This window comes from Paramormyrops kingsleyae, chromosome 10 (assembly GCF_048594095.1).
Source record: "Paramormyrops kingsleyae isolate MSU_618 chromosome 10, PKINGS_0.4, whole genome shotgun sequence".
NCBI lineage: Eukaryota > Metazoa > Chordata > Actinopteri > Osteoglossiformes > Mormyridae > Paramormyrops > Paramormyrops kingsleyae.
In genome coordinates, this window is record NC_132806.1 from 7,591,197 (window position 1) to 7,613,751 (window position 22,555).

At 46.3% G+C, this 22,555-nt stretch overlaps 1 protein-coding gene across 7 annotated transcripts in view; it reads right to left on the minus strand.

Moving 5' to 3' along the window:
• Positions 1–17,128: 17,128 nt before the first annotated feature.
• Positions 17,129–22,555, minus strand: part of LOC111851954 (NXPE family member 3-like) — a 54,573-nt gene continuing 49,146 nt past the window's right edge. For all 7 annotated transcript variants that reach the window (XM_072717226.1, XM_072717227.1, XM_072717225.1 and 4 more), the window contains 2 exons: positions 20,194–20,397; positions 17,129–19,849 (listed from right to left, as the gene is read on the minus strand). In XM_072717226.1, the coding sequence (XP_072573327.1) occupies positions 19,317–19,849; positions 20,194–20,397 (737 nt within the window). In that variant the 3' untranslated portion in view covers positions 17,129–19,316. The remainder of the gene's footprint in view (positions 19,850–20,193; positions 20,398–22,555) is intronic.

Consider the following 22,555-nt stretch of genomic DNA (forward strand, 5'->3'; position numbering starts at 1 on the left):
ACCTATATCAAAAAGCAAGATTTTTTGCTTAGCCGGACAACTTGTCGGATTTAAAGTACTGTACCTCAGTTTAAATGGTCTTTATCTTCATTCACTTACAATTAGCCTGAACTACCGTAAATCCGACAAAAAATCCGACTAATCATGAAATCCAATTCTAGCCCAGTTAATTGCCATTGTTAGCAATATCAGTTAACACATTACGTGCGGTGCTTTATGTACAAAACTCCGTAGCAACATGTCCACAGATAAGTTGGACGGTATAGTGTGTGCGACCGATTTAATGAGCCACAAATGAGACATAGTGCTTAAACAGTATAAAACTACAACTTTCCCTTCTGTTGATAATGGGCGCAGCCATCTTGGATTCTGAACTCGGGATCCTCTGTGCTGCTCCGAAATATTTCTCGGATCTCTGAGAAACGGGAGCGCACGTGTCATCACTTCCGGCTTCAAAACTCCAGAATCCGACTCAGAATACGAGTTCTGGGGGCAAATGGAAAGCACCAAAACTGCCCGAAATGGGTTGACAGAGACATTTCACGGATTTTGAGTCATTCTGTGCTGCAGATGGGTTAATTGCATAAAAAAATTTAATCAGATTAATCACGATGATGGATTAATACGCGTTAACCCGTTAATTTTGACAGCCCTAAAAAAGATATATATATATTTTATATGTTTAACATATAATGTTAATAATCTAATATATGTTTAACAAAACAGTATCTGGGCTATCAGATGAAGTTTCTAAAAATGTCCATAAATATGAAATTGTGGAGTGCAGAATCAATACCACTAAAATTCAAATAATAGGGCTTATTATCAGCTAGCTAGTTTTTTTTACGTTGCCCCTATAGGTTTCACTGATAGTAATGTGTTTTTCAGAGCATAACGTTAGCTCTTCTTAAGCTGTGTGTGGCTCAGTGGGCTAAGCCTGTGTGCCTATAATCACAAGGCCGCCGGTTCAAACCCAACCTCAGCATGTCTGCGGGTCCTTGAGCAAGGCCCTTAACCCCCAGCTCCCAGGGCGCCGATACAGGTGGCTGCCCTTCGTGGACAGCATGCTCCACAAAGAGCAAGTTGAGGGAGGCGTAAAAAGAATTTCCCCATGAGGGACAATAAAGGATTGATTATTATTATTAACATTAGCCTAATAACAAACCACACAGGTTAAGGGGCGAAATAATTTCAGAAAGGCACAATTTACTCATGATAAAATGAGAATGAAAACATAGGGAGTTCTTCTCCTTGGAAAATGACCATGATCGATTTTACCTCACCAAATAAGCCTGGTTTAAATAGAGAACTTAACTTATCTTGCTAGTTAATGTAACTAACGTTTACTGTACCGGCCTCAGAAGAACACTTACTTAAACAAATAAATGAAGGTTGTAAAATAACACATTTTCAACAGGCTACTTACAGATACCAATGCACGACAAACACAACGAACAGGTCACTCAATTAGAATGAATGACGCAACCGACTGGCTAACCTGCCTTTAGCGCCGAGGTGGTTAAAATGGCACGGTCCACATTAGGGGTGTTTGAAATCGTTTTACATAAAATTTTCCTACAAGGTGAGGTTATCCTTTTTTTTTTTTTTTTTACAGCAAACGAAAAAATGGTAGTACCCCCCCAAACTGTTGTTTTTGTCTCTTTGGGGGGTCTGGGTCTTCATCGGGGGGTACAGTACCCCCCGTAATTCGAACCATGCCCCCTCCTATGGGCTCACCACCCATAGGAGGGGCCATAGGGGTCGGGTGCGATGTGAGCTGGGCAGTGGCTGAAGGCAGGGACCTTGGCGAACCGATCCTTGGCTGCAGAAGCTAGCTCTAGGGACATGGAATGTCACCTCTATGATGGGGAAGGAGCCTGAGCTGGTGCGCGAGGTTGTGAAGTTCCGGCTAGACATAGTCGGGCTCACCTCGACGCATGGCTTGGGCTCTGGAACCAGTCTCCTCAAAGGGGGTTGGACCCTCTTCCACTCTGGAGTTGCTCACGGGGAGAGGCGCCGAGCGTGAGTGGGCATACTAATTGCCCCCTGGCTGGGCGCCTGTACATTGGGGTTTACTGCAGTGGACGAGAGGGTAGCCTCCCTTCGCCTTCGGGTGGGGGGACGGGTCCTGACTGTTGTTTGTGCTTATGTACCAAGCGGCAGTCCAGATTACCCACCCTTTTTGGAGTCCTTGGAAGGGGTGTTGGAGAGCACTCCTCCTGGGGACTCTCTTGTTCTACTGGGGGACTTCAATGCCCACGTGGGCAATGACAGTGAGACCTGGAGTGGCGTGATTGGGAGGAACGCCCCCCCCGGTCTGAACCCGAGCGGTGTTTTGTTGCTGGACTTCTGTGCTTGAAATGGATTGTCCATAATGAACACCATGTTCAGGGATAAGGGTGTTCATATGTGCACTTGGCACCAGGACACCCTAGGCCGCAGTTCGATGATCGACTTTGTAGTCGTGTCATCGGACTTGCGGCCGCATGTCTTTGACACTCGGGTGAAGAGAGGGGCAGAGCTGTCAACTGATCACTACCTGGTGGTGGGTTGGCTCCGCTGGTGGGGGAGGAAGCCGGCCAGGCCTGGCAGGCCCAAGCGTATAGTGAGGGTCTGCTGGGAACGTCTGGCGGAATCCCCTGTCAGGAGGAGTTTCAACTCCTACCTCCGGCAGAACTTCTCCCATGTCCCGGGGGAGGCGGGGGACATTGAGTCCGAATGGGCCATGTTCCACGCCTCCATTGTGGAGGCGGCTGACCGGAGCTGTGGCCGTAAGGTGGTCGGTGCCTGTCGCGGCGGCAATCCCCGAACCTGCTGGTGGATACCAGTGGTGAGGGATGCCATCAAGCTGAAGAAGGAGTCCTATCGGGCCTTTTTAGCCTGTGGGACTCCAGAGGCAGCTGACAGGTACCGGCAGGCCAAGGGGGGTGTGGCTTCAGCGGTCGCCGAGGCAAAAACTCGGGTATGGGAGGAGTTTGGCGAGGCCATGGAAAACGACTTCCGGATGGCTTCAAGGTGATTCTGGTCCACCATCCGGCGGCTCCGGGTGGGAAAGCGGTGCAACATCAACACTGTTTATGGTGGGGATGGGGTGCTGCTGACCTCAACTCGGGACATTTTGGGTCGGTGGAAGGAATACTTCGAAGGCCTCCTCAATCCAACCGACACACCTTCCAATGTGGAAGCAGAGTATGTGGACTTGGGTGTGGACTCCCCTATCTCTGGGGCGAGGGTCGCTGAGGTGGTTAAAAAGCTCCTCAGTGGCCGAGCCCCGGGGGTGGATGAGATCCGCCCGGAGTTCCTTAAGGCTCTGGATGCTGTGGGGCTGTCCTGGTTGACACACATCTGCAGCATTGCGTGGACATCGGGGGCAGTGCCTCTGGACTGGCAGACCGGAATGGTGGTCCCCGTCTTTAAGAAGGGGGACCAGAGGGTGTGCTCCAACTATAGGGTGTTACGTGCCATAGTTCTAGGAATGAGCCCTGAAGTCCCTCTGTCCCTCCCGCCTTCGTTGCCATTCGCCGACTGCAACTCGGCTCCGCCTCCTCGTCTCGACCCCGCCTACATCTCCTGCGATGCGTCATGCATCACTTCCGTTTCCGGATGCTGAAGAGCCGGCCGGCGATGAACCCCAGGAGCTCTGCTCATTGATTGCTTGTTGGATTGTTTTTGGATTGTTGGATTATTCTGTGTATGACTGCTTTCTTTCTTGACTACGACTTTCGCTTCTTCCCCTTCTCGGTACTTTCGCTTTGGTTTGTTTGATTTACTGGTTTTGATCTCTCGCCCGGCTCCCGACTATTCTCCTTTGCTCGCCCCCTCGGATACCGTGATTTCTTGTCTTCATGTATTGGCTGTTTATTTGTCTCATCTTGGTGCGTAAGGAGTGATTGCCTTTTATTTTGCGGATCGTGGTTTATTGTGTATTTTTGGTTAGGGAGTCAGGTGTAGTATTTGTTGTTTGTTTGCTTGTTTTCACTTAGGAATTAGCTTAGTTGGGACGTGTTCGTTTAGCTGTTTTGTTTGTTGTTTTGGCGTGGGTCACTCCCGAAGTTCGTTACACCTCGTGTTTGTGAACGTGTTTGTGAAAAATAAAAAAAACCATAAAAAAAGAACCTCTTGTGTCCCTTGTTCCCGTTCCCTTATTCCCTGGTTGTCTTGTCTTCCCCGCCTCCTTTCCCTTACCTTTCTGGCGGTCCCTGACCCTAGACTGGGGACCGTAACAGAAATTGGGGGCTCGTCCTTTCTTTTCTTTGCTTCCTTCTGGTGTTTGTCTGGCGGATTTTTTTTGTGGGGGGGCGGTAGTGGTTGTGTTAGTGGTAGCGAATATGGCCCAGTTCGATCTTGTAGCCTTCACTCTGCACCCCACGCTCGAGAAATTCGATAGGTGCCGCAAGGACGACTTGCTGGCTATAGCGGAATTTTTTCATGTGTCTGTCCCCGTTGAGGCTTCCAAACGGGTGATAAAGCAGGTCCTACAGGACGTACTGATGCAGCAGGGTATCCTACCTGAGTTGGGCGAATCGCTGGTTGTTGCATCCACACCCCTGCGGTTGCCAACTGCAGCGGAGGCCAGCGGCGACGACCTGGGGCTGGGGATCCGCATGGATCTCTGCGATCCTCGCTCGGCTAGGGAGGAGCTGCTGCTTACTATTAAGCTACGGGAGCTGGAACTGGAGATAAAACGGCAGGAGTACCAGGCACAGCTACTCCATGTCCGGGCTGTGGAGGTGGAGGCGGAGAAGGAGGTGGCGTTACTCAGGATGAGCATAGCTGACCAAAAGCCTGTGCCCCTTCCGCGGAAGGCTCGCTCACCAGGTACGACCCCTCAGGCTGGTCTACCCGCCCGAGACTCTGTTGATGCCCAAGACGCTCCTCGCCTTCGTCCGTGTTCTCCTTTGAGTTCGCCAGCTCCCCACAACATTGAAATTCAACATTCTGGATTCGATGTTAGCCGCCATATTGGGCTTGTTCCCATTTTTCGGGAGAATGAGGTAGACGCCTATTTCTCTATTTTCGAGCGAATGGCTATGACTTTGGACTGGCCCAACCATCTTTGGTCATTACTTTTGCAATGTAAGCTAGTGGGAAAAGCACAGGAAGTTTGTTCGGCTCTAGCGTTAGATCAGAGTCTCGATTATGAGATCGTGATGGCCACTATTTTAAAGGCTTATGAGTTAGTACCAGAGGCTTACCGTCAAAACTTTAGGAATTTGAGTAAATCCGCCAGCCAAACCTACGTTGAGTTTGCTCGTGAGAAAACTGTGCTGTTTGATAAATGGTGTGCTGCATGTGGTGTGTCTGATTTTGACCAACTTAAGGAGTTGTTGTTGTTAGAGGAGTTTAAGAATTGTATCCCTGATCATGTGGTGGTGTATTTTAATGAACAGAAAGCCGTTTCTTTGTCCGAAGCTGCCACCCTTGCGGATGAGTTTATTCTGACCCATAAGACTGTGTTTACCCCAACCCCTCTGCCTCGTAGACTTGGTCTCCGTCCTCTGACGCCTCCTTTGTCTTCCGCTGCCTCTCCACCTTCTGTGGAGAAACGGGAATGTTACTACTGTCATGAGGTGGGTCATGTCATCTCGGTCTGTCCCGCTCTAAAGCGGAAGAACGCTCGTGTTGCCACCAGAAAGGTACAACTCGCTGCTAGTGTTGACCAGGCTGTTCCGCCAGCCCTTTCGGTTGAATCCACCTTTCAGCCCTTTGTGTTCCCTGGCACAGTCTCGCTCGGAGAAACCCATGTACAGCATCCTGTAACTATCCTACGGGATACGGGTGCTGCGCAGTCTTTCTTGGTTGAAGGCATTGTTCCTTTAGACGAGACTATGTACTGTGGTACGGATGTATTAGTGCAAGGCATCGCCCTATGTGTGACCGCGGTTCCCCTGCACACCGTATACCTAAGGACCCCTGACTTTTCGGGATATGTGCGTGTTGCGGTACAAAAACAGTTACCTGTGTCCGGTGTCACGCTTGTATTAGGGAATGACATCGCAGGTGGGAGGCTTGTTCCTCTTCCTGAGGTCATCCCAGACCCCGTCGTATGTGAAAATGATGTTTCGGTGGAGCTCCCGACTGTGTTTCCTGCCTGTGTACTTACTCGCGCCCAGCGGCGCCGGCTCGCGGACATTTATTTGCCCGATACATTTATGTCCGACCCGCTTTGCCAACTCCCTCGTCAGATATTGATCCTTACGTCCCGATTCCTGTGAAACTTGCTGTGTCCCCTGAGGTTCCCTCCACTACTGATGCTTTGATCGCGGCACAGGCGGATGATCCCTCCTTGGAGGCTTGTCGTGCTTCCGCTGTAGACAAAGGCGAGTTAAAGGACCACCTCACCGCATATTATCATCGCAACCGAGTGCTGATGCGGAAGTGGACCCCTCCAGACTCACCTTTCGAGTGGGCTACGGTATTTCAGGTGGTAGTCCCCGGGTTATATCGGGAGTACGTGTTATCTCTCGCTCACGATCACCCGTGTTCGGGTCATCTAGGGGTTAGGAAAACGTTTAACCCGGCTTCTGGCATACTTTTTTTGGCCTGCAGTGAACGCTGATGTGAAAAGATACTGTACATGTAGGTCTTGTCATGCTTGCCAGGTGGTGGGCAAGCCGAACCAGACCATCGCCCCAGCTCCTCTACGTCCGATTCCTGCAATAGGAGAACCTTTTGAGCACGTTCTCATCGACTGTGTAGGCCCCTTACCAAAGACTCGTTCAGGGAATTGTTATCTGTTTACCCTTATGTGTACCGCTACTCGGTTTCCGGAAGCCATCCCCATTCGTAGTCTTCGAACCCCGGTTATAGTCAAGCATTTGATTAAGTTTTTCACCACTTTCGGGCTTCCTAGGCGGGTACAATCAGATCAGGGTACAAATTTTATGTCCAAGCTGTTTGCTCAGGTGATTCGCGAATTGGGAGTGTGCCATACGGTCTCCAGCGCCTATCACCCTGAGAGCCAGGGGGCGTTGGAACGGTTTCACCAGTCATTTAAAAACATGTTGCGTACTTTTTGTTTGGACGCAGGGAAGGAGTGGGATGAGGGGGTGCCCCTTCTCCTATTCGCTATACGTGGTGCAGTACAAGAAGCCACCGGATTTAGTCCTGCCGAGCTAGTTTTCGGTCACACTGCTCGAGGTCCCTTGAAAATTGTACAGGAGCAGTGGTTGTCCCCAGGTGCGTCGTCCCCAGTGCATAATGTGTCCAACTTTGTCACCTCCCTACGTGATAGAATGTCGGCCGTTAGGGAACTAGCTCGTCGGTCTCTCGGAATCGCGCAGGAAAGGATGAAGGGCAGGTTTGATAAGTCTGCAAGGACCCGGTGCTTTCATCCAGGGGATCGCGTCCTAGTCCTTCTGCCGTTGCCCGGGTCCTCCCTGCGCGCCCGTTTCTCGGGTCCCTATGTAATACGGGAAAAACTTAGTCCCACCAATTATGTGTTAGAGACTCCTGATCGCAGGAGGAAATCTCGTATATGTCATGTCAACATGTTAAAACCCTACCTTGTTCGCTCGGTCTCCGCTCCTTCGTCCGTCTCTGCTCTGGTCCCCACTCCTGCAGGCATCGTGTCTCTGAGCCAGTACTCTCCGGAGAGTGACGACTTATGCCTGGGTCGAAATTGTCTTCCATGTGCTCGACTCCCCAACTCTGAGGCTCTGCGAAACCTTACGTCCCGGCTCAGCCACTTACCTCGGTCCGCCCAGAGTGATGTTACGTCTTTAGTAGGATGTTTCCGGTCCCTATTTGCCGATATTCCCTCGCGTACCCCTGTGATTCGCGGTAAGTGGTGTTTTATTTTATAAAATTTGTTTGGGGTAGTTTACAGGTTACTTCCCGGTTTAGTTTTTTATTGGCCGTTTCGAAAATCACTGGCAGCAACAGCAGAGGTCAGATGTGACTTTAGATAACTTAATGATCTGTTTACCAAGTCTGGAGTTAACATTACAGCTTACTGTCAGTGTCACAAACTAACAATACAATGTCACTCCTCTTTTCCTCAAAAAGACGCTAAAGCTTCGAAAATACTATTAATGTCCCTATTACAAAAACTGCACTACTCGAGAAACATACAGTAAATGTGTTTGTGCTCTCTGAAAATGCATTTATTTATTCTTTGGGTAAGAGTTAATCTGCAGGTTATTTCTGTGACTGGAATATAATGTGATGTAGTTCATGAGGGACAGAAGATAAGGATAGCTGTACAGGAGCTAGCGAGCTAAACGCTCATAACCAGGTTTATATTTTTCCCATTTTTTGCATGGTAGTTTTGCAACGCATACTGTACAGTACAGTGTATATACTGCTCATATACAGTATGAATGTTATATCGCTTAACTTATTTGTATAAAAAGCGCATTAAGTAAATTCTCAGTTATTTTAATGCAGACGATAATACAAACAGTCAGTGGCTACTGTTAACAAAGTTCAATGGTTAACATTAGCGCAGGCAGTTTATTTACATTCCAGATTTCCCAAAACAGTATTTTACACACTCTGTGTTACATAGGTTTATTAGTATATTTTCTTTTTTTATCTTAACTAGATATTCTGTAAAGCGTATTTACAGTATCTTTTTCTTCACTAAATTCTCCTGTTCTCTTTAAGCAGAGCTCCGCTATGGAGGCTTGGGTCAGACGGGTGACGGCTGGCCTTTTGGAGCTACTGGAGGAGCCTGAACAAGCTGTTGAGGGAGCTGGAATGACGTCACAGTGCAACAGATCTAGAATGATGTTTGGTCAGATCTATATTCTGAACATAGAATTGCAAAACGTCTGACAGTTTGGCGGAACCAAAGACTTAAACTGTTGCATCTTTGATAGTTTTTTTTTAAATAATATTTTAGTATAAAAGAACCAGATAGAGATTAATCAGCAGATGGTGTTATCCGGGTATTTTAATGACCTTTAAGCAAAATGCAACATGTACTGTATTGTATGTTTTAGACAAATTACTGTTTTAACTCTGACTATTTTTGGAAGAATAAATTTTTAAGTCATGTTTGCGTGTTTTAATTGTTGGGGATTTTGTTGGGGTATTGAAAAAAAAAACATTTACTTGAACCAACTACTTCAATGGGCAGAAAATGGGAGACATTCTTAAATTCAGTCTGTCTGAATCGTTATAAACGCCAAATTTGGGAACCATGTTTAACACTAGCATCCCTGAAAAAATCAAGCTCTCCTCACAAGGAACCCCCCCCCTCCCCCCTCACTCCCCACACAAGCTGCTCGCAGCCTCCTCAGCGCCGATCAACACTTATTGTTTTGCAAATGAAGCGAGTTTCACGGTTTCAACCTCGAGTGAGCACAAAGACGTTTTTCTAAGAGTGTGGTCTGAGGAATCATGAAATACAGGTTGTAATATATCGTACAGTAATTTGAAATACAGTTCAATCCCCATTTCTCGTGATTCGGCAATTGCGATTTCAGTTTTCCCACCGTCAGCCAAATATATTACGGCGCAAACAGTGTAGACAGTGTTTATTTTGCTGACCATTACAAAACTGCCATGTCCACAAAACAGTACATCTTTAATAAGCCATGTTTACAAACATAGCTATAGTGTACAGTACAGTATGTGCGCTGGTAGGGATTACATTTCTTCATCAGTTCATTTTCCACTGTGCCCCCCATTGTTTTTCACTATCATTCTCAGTACATTATGAAGTCCGGTGATTAATGTACTGCAGAAGTCTTGTGTGACTTTTGTCTCCCAAAAAGCCTCAATGGCATGAATGAGCTCTTCTTTTGTACCCGGCTTTGCCTCCTTTCGGATGAAGTCTTTCATCGAGTGCCAGACAAGCTCGATAGGGTTCAAATCCGGTGATTCTGGCGGAGTCTTCACCCAGTTGATTCCCTCTGCCGCAATGCATGATGCAGCAGCAGTGTGCTTTGGATCGTTATCCTGGAAGAAGCGATGATGCGGTCCAAAATATTTTCTTATATATGGTCCTGCAGCTGCTTTGATTATGGAATCTTCAAAAAACTGTCTGTCCATAATTCCTTCAAAAATTACAATAGGCCCTGCTCCATATCTTGAAATCATTCCCCAGACATGGACCTTCAATGGATGTTTAGGTCGTGGTTTGCAAGCCAAATGTCCCTTTTTTCGGAAACTCTGTCGGGCATAGTGCTCCAGAGCTACTGTTGTTTCGTCTGTAAACAACACATCACCCCATATCTCCCCCGACTCCATCCACTGAAGAGCTTGGTTTAGCCGTGCCTCCTTACTGCGGTCTCTCATCAGTTTTCTGCGAGCTCGGCGAACACTGGTGATACTCAGATGAACGCCGAAGTCTTTGAAAACTTTCTGCTGCACTTGCCGGGCGGTCATCTCATCATTAGCCAGGGTCATGTCGTCAATAGCCTTCAGGATATTGCTACAGAAATCAGAGATAACCATTAGACAAAAACAAACATAACTTGTTCTATGAATAACAGTATCACACACTTGTTCAGTATTTGCTCATTCTTTTTATTACTTACTGGTGTAGTTTCTTTGGATAAGAACGTCGAGGATGTCTCTCCTTGTAGTGATATCGCACAACACGAAGCGAAACCTTAATCCCCAATCCTGCAAAATGCTGCTGTATCTGCTGTGCTGATTTTCCACAGGCCCGCATTTGTCGAATTTGTTGTGAGCACAGTTGAGTGATGTGCGGCATCTTCACAACACAATACAGTCGTTAAAAAGGTGAATAATCGCAGTGGTTGATCTGCGCAAAATTTAATAGCGCACAAATGGGCGCATCTCATTCTGGTTGGCTAAAATATTTACAGGTTGCTAACCAATTGGATTCTGCTGTATTTGGTTATAATCAGGGAGCGGCCGTCTGACATACATTCAGCATGTACAGGAGGAGGCTCTGCCATATGTATCAGTTGTATCCCTTTTAAAGCCCTTTGGGCATCCCCCCCCCCCCTTTCTCGGTACCTTCCGTGTACGTGACAACCACCTGTGTGGTTCCAGCCGGCTCGTACTGTTCTTGGCCTTCTGGAAGGCTAAAAGATAAGTAGGGGCCGCTGATGTTCTCTGTCGCCCCCCCCCCCCCCCCCCCCTATCTGTTCCGATTAGGTAGCCTTGGCTTGCCGGTTCTTGCCAGTTCTTGTTTTGACTAGTTACAGCCTTATAGAATCATTCCCTTTATTTTATTAATTATTCCCTCAATTGGTGGAGACGCCCTGCTCCAACAACTGTCATGCGGAGATTTCCGGATCTCACAGCGGACCACTGGTTCCGGATCAGAAATAAGATCAACGAACGACTGAGAAGTCCACGTAAAGTTGACCCTGAACAGTCACGGGCTGGCTATACTAGGACTTGATGTTTGTTTTCATTTTCATTGTTTTCATTTCATTTCAGTGTAGCTATATTTTTTTTAATAAAACTTCATTTTTCATACAGCGTTGGCTTAATTTGTGATTGAGACAAATGGGTTTAATTGAAATAATTTATATTGGTAGGAGTAAATCAGGCTCTAGCAACCTTGGACAAATAAACCATGTTTAATGGCGCATGCAATCTGGAACAAATGTCTGCCCATACAGATCAGTATTTCTTTTGTCATTTAACCATGCATAATGCTCCCCCATCAAAAAATCTGATGAGGCATTAATCACTTATCACAACTGTGAATAGATGTGGCAGAAGAGACAGATTAATTACCTTTGTAATGCCAATTTTTGACTATAAGTAAAAAAAAAACATCAGCGAAAACATCATCAAAAATATAACGAAAACAAACCCAAGCAGAAGTTACATTTTGAGCATAACTTTGCAGCAAAATAGTATTTATCAGTATACTAAATGGAACTAGGTAAAATACACCGTATTGTAAAATACTGTACATAGCCCGCATTTGTATTCCGTACCTACAATGATCGGTATACTGTAGATAAATTACTGACGTTACCGTGTCTTTAAGGATCATTAAGCATGTCTTGAAAAATACTTCACTAACTACTGTAGTTTTATTAATTCATTATTTAATAATAAATAGCATAATCATCATGGGTTGTGTATTGAGTGATTTAACAAATCTGTTTTATTAATCAGTTTGTTGTTTTTTTTTTACCACGTCATCTATCTATGAATCTATGTTTGCAATAAAAGAACTGCCTGTACTGTACTGTATATTAAAGATACGGTGCAGTTAACTGTGCCAGTCAATGCTCCACCTGGCGGGATTATACAGCATTGCAACCATCTTTTTAGAAAGCGCATGGGGCGTTTATGGGGCGGGGCTTCGTTTACTGCGTCATCGCGGGGGATCACATTCCGTGCACGGATCGTGCATTGACCTCGCATGGTTCTGCCATGGACCCGTCACGCTCCAGGCGGCTATTTGACGTGGCTCCCTCTGTATGTGCCGTAGTTCTAGGAATGAGCCCTGAAGTCCCTCCGTCCCTCCCGCCTTCGTTGCCATTCGCCGACTGCAACTTGGCTCCGCCTCCTCAGCTCGACCCCGCCTACGTCTCCTGCGATGCGTCATGCATCACTTCCGTTTCCGGATGCTGAAGAGCCGGCCGGCGACGAACCACAGGAGCTCTGCTCATTGATTGCTTGTTGATTTGTTTTTGGATTGTTGGATTATTCTGTGTATGACTGCTTTCTTTCTTGACTACGACTTTCGCTTCTTCCCCTTCTCGGTACTTTCGCTTTGGTTTGTTTGATTTACTGGTTTTGATCTCTCGCCCAGCTCCCGACTATTCTCCTTTGCTCGCCCCCTCGGATACCGTGATTTCTTGTCTTCATGTATTGGCTGTTTATTTGTCTCATCTTGGTGCGTAAGGAGTGATTGCCTTTTATTTTGCGGATCGTGGTTTATTGTGTATTTTTGGTTAGGGAGTCAGGTGTAGTATTTGTCGTTTGTTTGCTTGTTTTCACTTAGGAATTAGCTTAGTTGGGACGTGTTCGTTTAGCTGTTTTGTTTGTTGTTTTGGCGTGGGTCACTCCCGAAGTTCGTTGCACCTCGTGTTTGTGAACGTGTTTGTGAAAAATAAAAAAAACCATAAAAAAAGAACCTCTTGTGTCCCTTGTTCCCGTTCCCTTATTCCCTGGTTGTCTTGTCTTCCCCGCTCCCTTTCCCTTACCTTTCTGGCGGTCCCTGACCCTAGACTGGGGACCGTAACAAGGGGAATCACACTCCTCAGCCTCCCTGGTAAGGTCTATTTGGGGGTTCTGGAGAGGAGGGTCCGCCGGATTGTCGAACCTCGGATTCATGAGGAGCAGTGTGGTTTTTGCCCCGCCGTGGAACAGTGGACCAGCTCTACACTCTCCGCAGGGTTCTGGAGGGTTCATGGGAGTTTGCCCAACCAGTCTACATGTGTTTTGTGGACTTGGAGAAGGCATTCGACCGTGTCCCTCGGGGAGTCCTGTGGGGGGTGCTCCGGCAGTATGGGGTGCCGGGCTTCCTTTTAAGGGCTGTTTGGTCCCTGTATGACCGGTGCCAGAGCTTGGTCCGCATGGGCGACAATAAGTCGGACTTGATTCTGGTGAGGATTAGACTCTGTCAGGGCTGCCCTTTGTCACCGATTCTTTTCATAGTTTTTATGGACAGAATTTCTAGGCGCAGCCAGGGCGTTGAGAGTGTCCGGTTCGGTGACCTCAGGATTAGGTCTCTGCTTTTTGCAGATGATGTGGTTCTGTTGGCCTCATCAGACCATGACCTTCGGCTCTCACTGGGACAGTTCGCAGCCGAGTGTGAAGCGGCTGGGATGAGAATCAGCACCTCCAAATCTGAGACCATAGTCCTCAGCCGGAAAAGGGTGGAATGCTCTCTCCGGGTTGGGGATGGGGTCCTCCCCCAAGTGGAGGAGTTTAAGTACCTCGGGGTCTTGTTCACGAGTGGGGGGACGATGGAACGGGAGATCGACAGGCGGATCGGTGCAGCGTCTGCAGTGATGTGGGCGCTGCATTGGTCTGTCATGGTAAAGAAGGAGCTGAGCCAAAAGGCAAAGCTCTCGATTTACCAGTCGATCTACATTCCTACCCTCACCTATGGTCACGAGCTGTGGGTAGTGACCGAAAGAACGAGATCGCGACTACAAGCGGCCAAAATGAGTTTCCTCCGCAGGGTGGCTGGGCTCTTCCTTAGAGATAGGGTGAGGAGCTCGGTCATTCGGAAGGGACTCCGAGTAGAGCCACTGCTCCTCCGCATCGAGAGGAGCCAGATGAGGTGGCTCGGGCATCTGATTAGGATGCCTCCTGGACGCCTCCCTGGTGAGGTGTTCCGGGCATGTCCCACTGGGAGGAGGCCCGGGGGAAGACCCAGGACACACTGGAGGGACTATGTCTCTCGGCTGGCCTGGGAACGCCTCGGGATCCCCCCAGAGGAGCTGGATGAAGTGGCCGGGGAGAGGGAAGTCTGGGTCTCCTTGCTGAGACTGCTGCCCCCGCGATCCGACCTCGGATAAGCTGGAGAAAATGGGTGGATGGATGGATGGATGGTTATGCAAATAGCCTGCCGCTGAAACCCAAAATACAACCACCATCTTTTGAAACACTCAGCGAACAGAGCGATCACAGCAAGAAACAGGAAACACATACTTCTTACAAAATCTTAAAATGTTTGGCCGTTTTCTGTCCAGAAACTCCACCCTTCTTTTGGAAAACAGATGTCATCTGTGGTAGATAGTGATCCAACTGTGCCAGAAAGGTGGTTTCAAGTAGGATGTTTGTTATGTGCTGGAATTCAGAACCTATCTGTTATACACAGAACAAGATAAAAGCCTTAAAACATGCCAGTCTCCCATCTTTACTCATCTTCGTCTGTCCCCCAATACAAGACTCTTTTGCATTTTACCCTAATGAAAATACATATAATTTCCACTTACCTCTTCTACACTGAAAAGCACAGGCCATTTAGTTTTGAATTCTCCAACCACTGGACTTTCTTGTACTACCTCTCTTCTTCTGTAAGAAAATGTTTTTGCCATCTTCTCCCGTACAATGGATCCACTGTTCCTCTGTCTGACATCATGTCATGACCTTTTCTAGGCTTTCAGCTGTGTCTGCAGTACAGTGGGCAGGAAAATCATTTACTTCAGCCTTTCTGGCCTTCCTAACATTTTTGGCAGGAAAGTATTCCTCACTGGATTTGTTTTTCAGTGTATTCAGAATCACTTCTGGACATCCAATGTTTCGCATCTTTGTGCGGTAGTTTGCCATTTTATATTTCAGGTTAATCATCCAGCTCTGGTACCCACTTGCAGATCCTGATTCTCTAAAACAGGGAAACTTTTAAATCAGTGCCTTTGTAACCTCATCTATCTGGTAATTTTGTGGATATACTGTATACTGGAAAATGTATTCATCCAACTTTTCCAAGATATCTGGCTTAAGTCCTGGACTAACTTTTAGACAAGTACCAGTGTCTTCGAAGGTTTCAACATGCACTGTTGAATCTCATCCTGCTTTGGGAGCCACTTCACAGGGCCCTGTAATGTCCACCCGAGTCTTGTCTTCACCGCGGCAGGGCCTCCGGGTGGTCCGAAATGAACGAGAGCCAATGGTGTTATCAAATGAGGGCGGTCTGATCCTATGAACAACCGTGGCTTGGCGTTGTTGAATGATGAGAGTGGAAGATTCCTCAAGTGCCTGTACCTTTGCTGAAGTCTGTCTACCAGGTAAGTGTGATGTGCAAGACCAAGGTGTTAGGGTGGCTAGCAGGGAATAATGTGAAGTCCACTGCCGCTCCCTTCAGTGTCTTCAAGGTCCGCAGTGTCAGGCTTTCAGGTTCACCTGATAACTTCAACTTCTGCGCTGGATCCTGGAAAAGTATTGTTCTCTCCGCAAATGCACATAAAATAAGTACGGGACCCAGAAGGAACTACTGCGCAATATGGATTAATGGACTACTTTGATAGGGAGAGGGAAGACAAGAAAAGAACAAAATACTTTGGTAAATTGTATTTCATATGTGTTTCGTATGGAATTAATTTAGGGCTGTCCGATTAGTCTGTATAGTCAATGATGTCAACTCTGAAAATGCATCAACATGCATCTACATTTTAAATAGATTGTCGTTTTTGTCACACCCCGCTCCGTCCGATCCTAATGTGTGCCACGCCCCCTCGTTAACCTCATGTGGAATCCCAGTGTTTTACAGCTGTTTCGGATTGTTGTCATTAGTTCAGTGTATTTACTCCGCGTTTCCGTTTGTATCCCCAGTCCGGTCATTGATGTTGCTGTTTGTTGTCGTGCTTCCCCGGTCCTGCTTCCCGTAATAAATCCACGTTTGACCCTACTTCCTGGCTCCTCTTCCCTGCTTTCCTGCTTGCCTTCAACCCGATCGTGACAGTTTTTTTGTATTATTTTAATAAAATGACCATATCTTGTGATTTTTAAAACGGTTCAATTCATTATAAGAAATGTTTTCCTTTAATATCACTACGTAATTATGGGAGTAGTTAAAATTATCACAAAACAAAAAGGTGGTTTTATACTGTAAAGTGCGATGGCATATTACAGGGGCATTAGCACTATGCTTGAGTGCCTGAAGACAAACCACAGGCATAATTCTGGACCGCCAGAATAAGCAAAACCACCATAAGTGTTGTCTATTCATGTTTATTAAATTATCATTAGTTCAGAGAGATTTTTAATATCTTTTGTCCTTTTAGTTGCTAAATAGACTCATTATTTTAGCCATGGAGTCTGCTTACTACCTTAGAATCTCCTCTGAATGAGTGTTTGTGAAATTGTTTAAGCTAAAATCTGGGCTTATTCTGTGGATTGATAGCGCCTGTCATGACCTGTGCATCCAGTCCTCGTGTGTGCCACCTCGTTACCCACGTGTGACTTCCCATCGTACCAGCTGTCTTGCGTTTATTCTGATGTCATGTCCTGTATTTAGTCCGCGTTCAAGTCTGTTTCCCCAGGTCTGTCATTGACGTTGTTTACCTAGTGCTCCCCTGTCTGTCTGTTTTCCCTAAATAAACCCCATTGCCCTTGGATTCCGGTCTCCTTGATCCTGCTTTCCCGCACCCCGCTCGCTCGTCCGACACGGTACATGACAGTGCCAGTGTGTGTTTGTGTGCATTGGGCTTGTTGGGACCAGTGTTATTATCGTAAACTAAAACTGAAAAGGAAATGGATACTAAATAAAATAATTTGACAACTGGAATAAAAGTGAAAACTATATTTTATTTTTTAAAAAGAAATGGTCGGACTTAAATCAGCAAAATGTAGCGCCACACCACCATCTTTTTACTTTGTTTATCCACAATTTCTCCTGTTTTAAAAGGTGTTGTGGCTGCTAAGCCGCCCCTTTCTTCACTGCCAATTCAGTGCTTATTGTTACATTCTGCCTTACTCATACAGAATGGACTTATATAACACATTAAGGGTTGCGCACACCACTCTAGCTTGAACAATTTATTTCTCTATCAAGTCGCATCACAAAACCATCAAACTTCCAGTGTTACATACAAAACAGTCCATGCTGCAACACAAGACCTTGACATCAATCCTGTCATGTCACATACGAACAAATATAACTAATCAGTAATAACTCTGACTGTCCATAAGACTTGTTCCAAAAATAAGACAATGGGACAACTTTTTATCTTCCTGTGACATAGTCCTTAAGGTAGTGGGGTTTAAGGACAGTTCTTCCTTATCATGTGGTGACAGCAGAAGGTTGTTCAGATTCAGCCTGGGATACGACTGTGTCGTTCTGTCTGTCAATGTTGGAAATCACATTGCGCTCCGAAGTTCTCTCATTAAGTCTCAGATGGCATCTATTTCATCTCAAAACACTCCCATCTTCCAATTTTACCTGATATGACCTATTGTCAGATGGTCCGAGTACTGCTGCTTTCTTCCATATCTTGTGTGGTGTTACAGGTTGAATGCGAACAGTGTCTCCCTGCTTAAGTGTATCCATGTCTTTGACGTATCTATTATAGTACATTTTCTGTTCTATTTGTTTTTTGTATGAGTCCCTGATGGGTGTGGATTACCTTTGGCTAGAGCAGGTTGTCACTCATTGGCAACAGTGTCCTGGTCCTCCTGCTGTAGAGTCTCTGTGCTGGGCTTGCTGGGAGCCCCTGTAATGGTGTATTTCGATGAACGAGGACGGACAGGTATGGATCTTGGCCTGCTGCCTTGATCAACAGCCGTTTAGCCGTCTTTACTGCCGACTCTGCTTTTCCATTGCTTTGTGGATAACCTGGTGAGGATGTCTTGTGTTGGAATTCTCTCTGTCTGCTGTATTTCCCTTAAACCCATGTTTGGGCCATTGTCTGAGAACAATTCCGTGTCTCACAAAGTGAGCCTTCAGTTTCTGTTGTTCCTAAACGTTTCCACTTTGCAATAATACCACTTACAATTGACCATGGAATATCTAGTAGGGAAGGAAATTTCACAACTTATTGCAAAGGTGGCATCCTATGACTGTACCATGCTTGAATTCACTGAACTCTTCAGAATGGCCCATTCTTTCACAAATGTTTGTAAACTTGAATGCATGGCTAGGTGGTTGACTTTATATACCTTTGGCAATGGGTCTGAATGAAACACCAGAAACCAATTATTAGTGTGTGTGTGTTTGCATAGATCACATTTCTTTTAAGGACCAAAATGTCCCCAAAGTGTGGTAAAACCTGAAACCTCCTTAATTTTGGGGACATTTTTCAGGTCCCCATTTGGATAACCTCAATTTTATAAAAATCTGTGAATGCACTCAAAAAAGTAAAAGTGCCAAAAGGCTTGTATTTTGTTTGGTTACTTATGGTTAAGGGTGTCATGATTGGGATTAGGGTTTTCCCCATAGAAATAAATGGAAGGTCCCCATTTATATAGGAACGCCAACATATGTGTCTGTGTGGAGGGGTGCTGTCTGAGGTGCTGTATCAAGTATAGTCCATCTGTCCATAGGCTGTGGGTCTCAGAGGTGCTGCTGTGACACTGCTTGGTGGGACTCAATTTGCAGCCACCACTTGCTAGACAATAATGTAAGGACACTTAACTCCTGCATGTCAAGACTTATCCAGCCGACCAGGGGGACTAAGGGTTACATTTATGCAGAGATTGTGGACATCCTTCCTGACCTGCAACCCAACCTGAAAGTCCTGATACCTATCAAAGTTTCCTATTTTTGCAAACAGGTTGACTGCAGCATTTTGTGATGAGTCTTGGAGTCCCGTAGCTTCACAAAGCTCCAAATGACACAAAATTTGTTAGTAAATTTAGTTCCTCCATTCTGGTTCTTGCTTCTTGTATTTGTCCTTTTGTATGGGTTCATGTCTCATCGTCCAAGACATTTCACTTTGGTAGAGGAAGGAAGATAGGAGATGTCCCCCTGCTGTGGCTCATTGAGGGCAGATGAAAGACAGGAAGAGGTTTACCTCGTTCTCGATAACTATGGAAGGTGGATGAATGTCATCAGGGGAGTAGTGGCAGGATGTCATCTGCCAGGTGTCTATCAGGACAACAGCCAGCCCCTGGAACATGGCCCTGAGAGCACAGTCCAGCTGCCAGGAGAGCCAGTCACTGCCATAGATGTCCTTATAGCCCGTGTTGGCCGACTTGATGATGACCAGGGTGCGAGGAGCCCTCTGCAGCAGAGACACCACTGACCTGCGGATGATGGCCAGACGGTTCACGTAAAAGGCCAGAGGGTACGTGGTGAAGTGCGCCCAAATGTCAAATGCGATGACCATGTGCTCCCCTCCAGCCAGGTTGTCAATCTCATTAGCGATGTAGTGCAGATCAGCCATGGGGGTCTTGTCGGTGCGCAGAGGCAGCCCATGTGCACGCCAGGTGATGAGAGTGCCTGACGCAGTGTCCACTATCATCAGAGGGCCTGACTTTCCAGAGGCGTGAAGGTTCAGAGGCTTCAAGGCTGAGGGAAAGTGAAGTGGTCAGTCTCTGAGACATTATAACATCATCATGACAGATAAGGCATTTCAGTTCAGTGGAGGAAATTTCAACAAGAAATAAAGATCGGAATTAAACTGGATTTACCACTGGAAAATTTACTGAAACTGATACTGAAATTGAAATATAGTTATTGAAAACTTCTCATAAGAGAACGGCATGAGTTAGCAGTAGAAATAATGCAAATAGTTACATTTGAAATTTTAATTCATACAATAATTATTATTCTTGTACAAGCTGCTTTTTCTTTTGGTAGAAATACTGGTCCGCTATATAAATATTAGTTCTAGAGGAAAACTGGACTCTTACTGGGCACAGCTTTCCCCAAATACTCAAACCACTGCCGCAGGGTGGAGTCTCCCATCATGTGTATCTGCTTGCCTGTGAGGCAGCGAATCACATCTGAGCTAGAGAACATCTTTGTGTGACACACCAGTGATGTCCAGCGATCTTTGAAGAAGAACCCTGATGGTACTGGTGTATCCAGACTTGGGGCACATTTTTTGTGCTCGCCTGTAAATCCAGAAAGACAAAAGATGAAATAAGCCTTCTAATAATGACTCAAATGGTTTACTCCTACCATTATCAAATGAGACGAATATCTTAATTTTTGCATACCCTATCTTGCTCTCCTTTTAAAACATACAGAAATGAGAGTGAAGCTTTAGGTCAGCATCTACCCCTTCCCTCCCCAAAAAAACAACAATGGGCACAGACATTTTTAGAGATGTAATTGTGTCCTCTACATAAAATTACATTTTGCCACAGCATCCTTGCACATGAAAGTCAGCTAAGAATCTGTCCGATTTATGGTTTAGATCGTATGTCAATTTTTCCATTGGGAAAAGGACTGATATCTGTGTCAACCACATGTTAACAGTGGGAACATGAGGGGTAGACCACAAATGTAATACAATAAATAGAAAACAGGGGACATATTAAATTGCTTCTAATATTTTGGATTACAAAATGAACCTCTTTCCAGAACTTTTTGTTCACAAGACCAAAACAAATGAAAAGATGACCCAACATGTGAATTGCATTTATAACACAAGTGTCACGCCCAGCTCCTCCTGTGTGCCACACCCCCTCATTTACCTCGTGTGAAACCTCGATTGTAATCAGCTGTTTGTTGTTTTGCTTGTTTAGTCCTGTGTATTTAATGACATGACATTTTAAACTAAGAAGGTCGTAATTACCAACACACGGCTCGGACCCATGAACCAAACTCCTGGAGAGGGGCTGGACTCTATGTTTTGTTTTTTTTTGTAATCATTTCTAGTGTTTTTCTGTTTAAATAAACCCCGTTTTGTCTGGTGAGCCGCAAGTAGGTCATCCACCTTCCTATCTACCTGCACCATGCCAGGCCCTCGCACCAAATCCGCCCGGATACCTAACAAACAGATCACCACCTGGTTGGATCCAAGGGTGGGGGACGATTCCGGATATAGTGGGTAGACCCAAACGCATAGTGAAGGTTAGCTGGAAGGCGCCTGTCCAGGAGATCTTCAACTCACACTTCCGGCAGAACTTCTCTTGCTTCCTGCACGAGTCAGGGAACATTGAGCCCGAATCGGACATGTTCTAGGACTCCATTGCTGAGGTGGTGGTGCGGAGCTGTGGCCATAATGTTGTTGGGGCCTGTTGTGGTGGCAATCCTCGAACCCGGTAGTGGACACCAGCAGTAAAGTGAGCTGTCAAGCTGAAGAAGGAGACCTTCTGAGCTTGGTTAGCTTGTGGGAGCATTAAGCAGCTGACAGGTATTGGCAGGCTAAGCAGAAAGCAGCTTTGGCAGTTGCTGAAGTAAAAATTCGGGTTTGGGAGGAGTTTGATGAGGCCATAGGGAAGGACTTTCGGTCAGCTTCCAAAAGATTCTGGCAAACTGTCGGGCGGGGAGCAGGGTTTTACACATGCTGTTAACAGCAGGGAGGGAGAACTGTTGCCCTCAACTGGGGATATAGTCAGCAGACAGTGGAAAGAATATTTCGACAATCTCCTGAATCCCACTGATATGCCTTCCTTGGCTGGAAGACTCACAGGGGAACTTGCCCATCTCTGTGGTTGAAGTTACTGAAGTCAAAAAACTCTGAGGAGTGGATGAGATCTGCCTCTTCAACATTGCATGGATGTTGGGGACAGTGCCTTTGGATTGGCAGATTGGGGTGGTGGTCCCAATCTTTAAGAAAGGGGACCGGAAGATGTGTTCCAGCTTCAGTGTCATCACACTCCTCAGCCTGCCTTGGAAGGTCTATGCTGGGGTATTGGAGACGAGGGTCCTCTCATTGGTTGAACCATGGATCAAGGAGGAACAATGCAGATTCCATCCTGGTTATGGAATGCTGGACCAGCTCTTCACCATGACAAGGATACTGGACAGTTTATGGGAGTTTGCCCAACCAGTCTACATGTGTTTTGTTGACTTAGAAAAGGCATACAATCATGTTCCTCAAGGGGACCGGTGGGAGGTGCTTCAAAAGTATGGGGTACAGGAACCACTGTTGCAGGCCCACAGGTCCCTGTACAAACAGAGTAAAAGTTTGGTTCACATTGCCAGCAGTAAGTCAGACTTGTTCCCGGTGGGTCTCGAACTCCACTAGGCCTGCCCTTTGTCACTGATTCTGTTCATAACTTTTATGGACAGAATTGTTAAGTGTAGCCAAGCAGAGGTCCT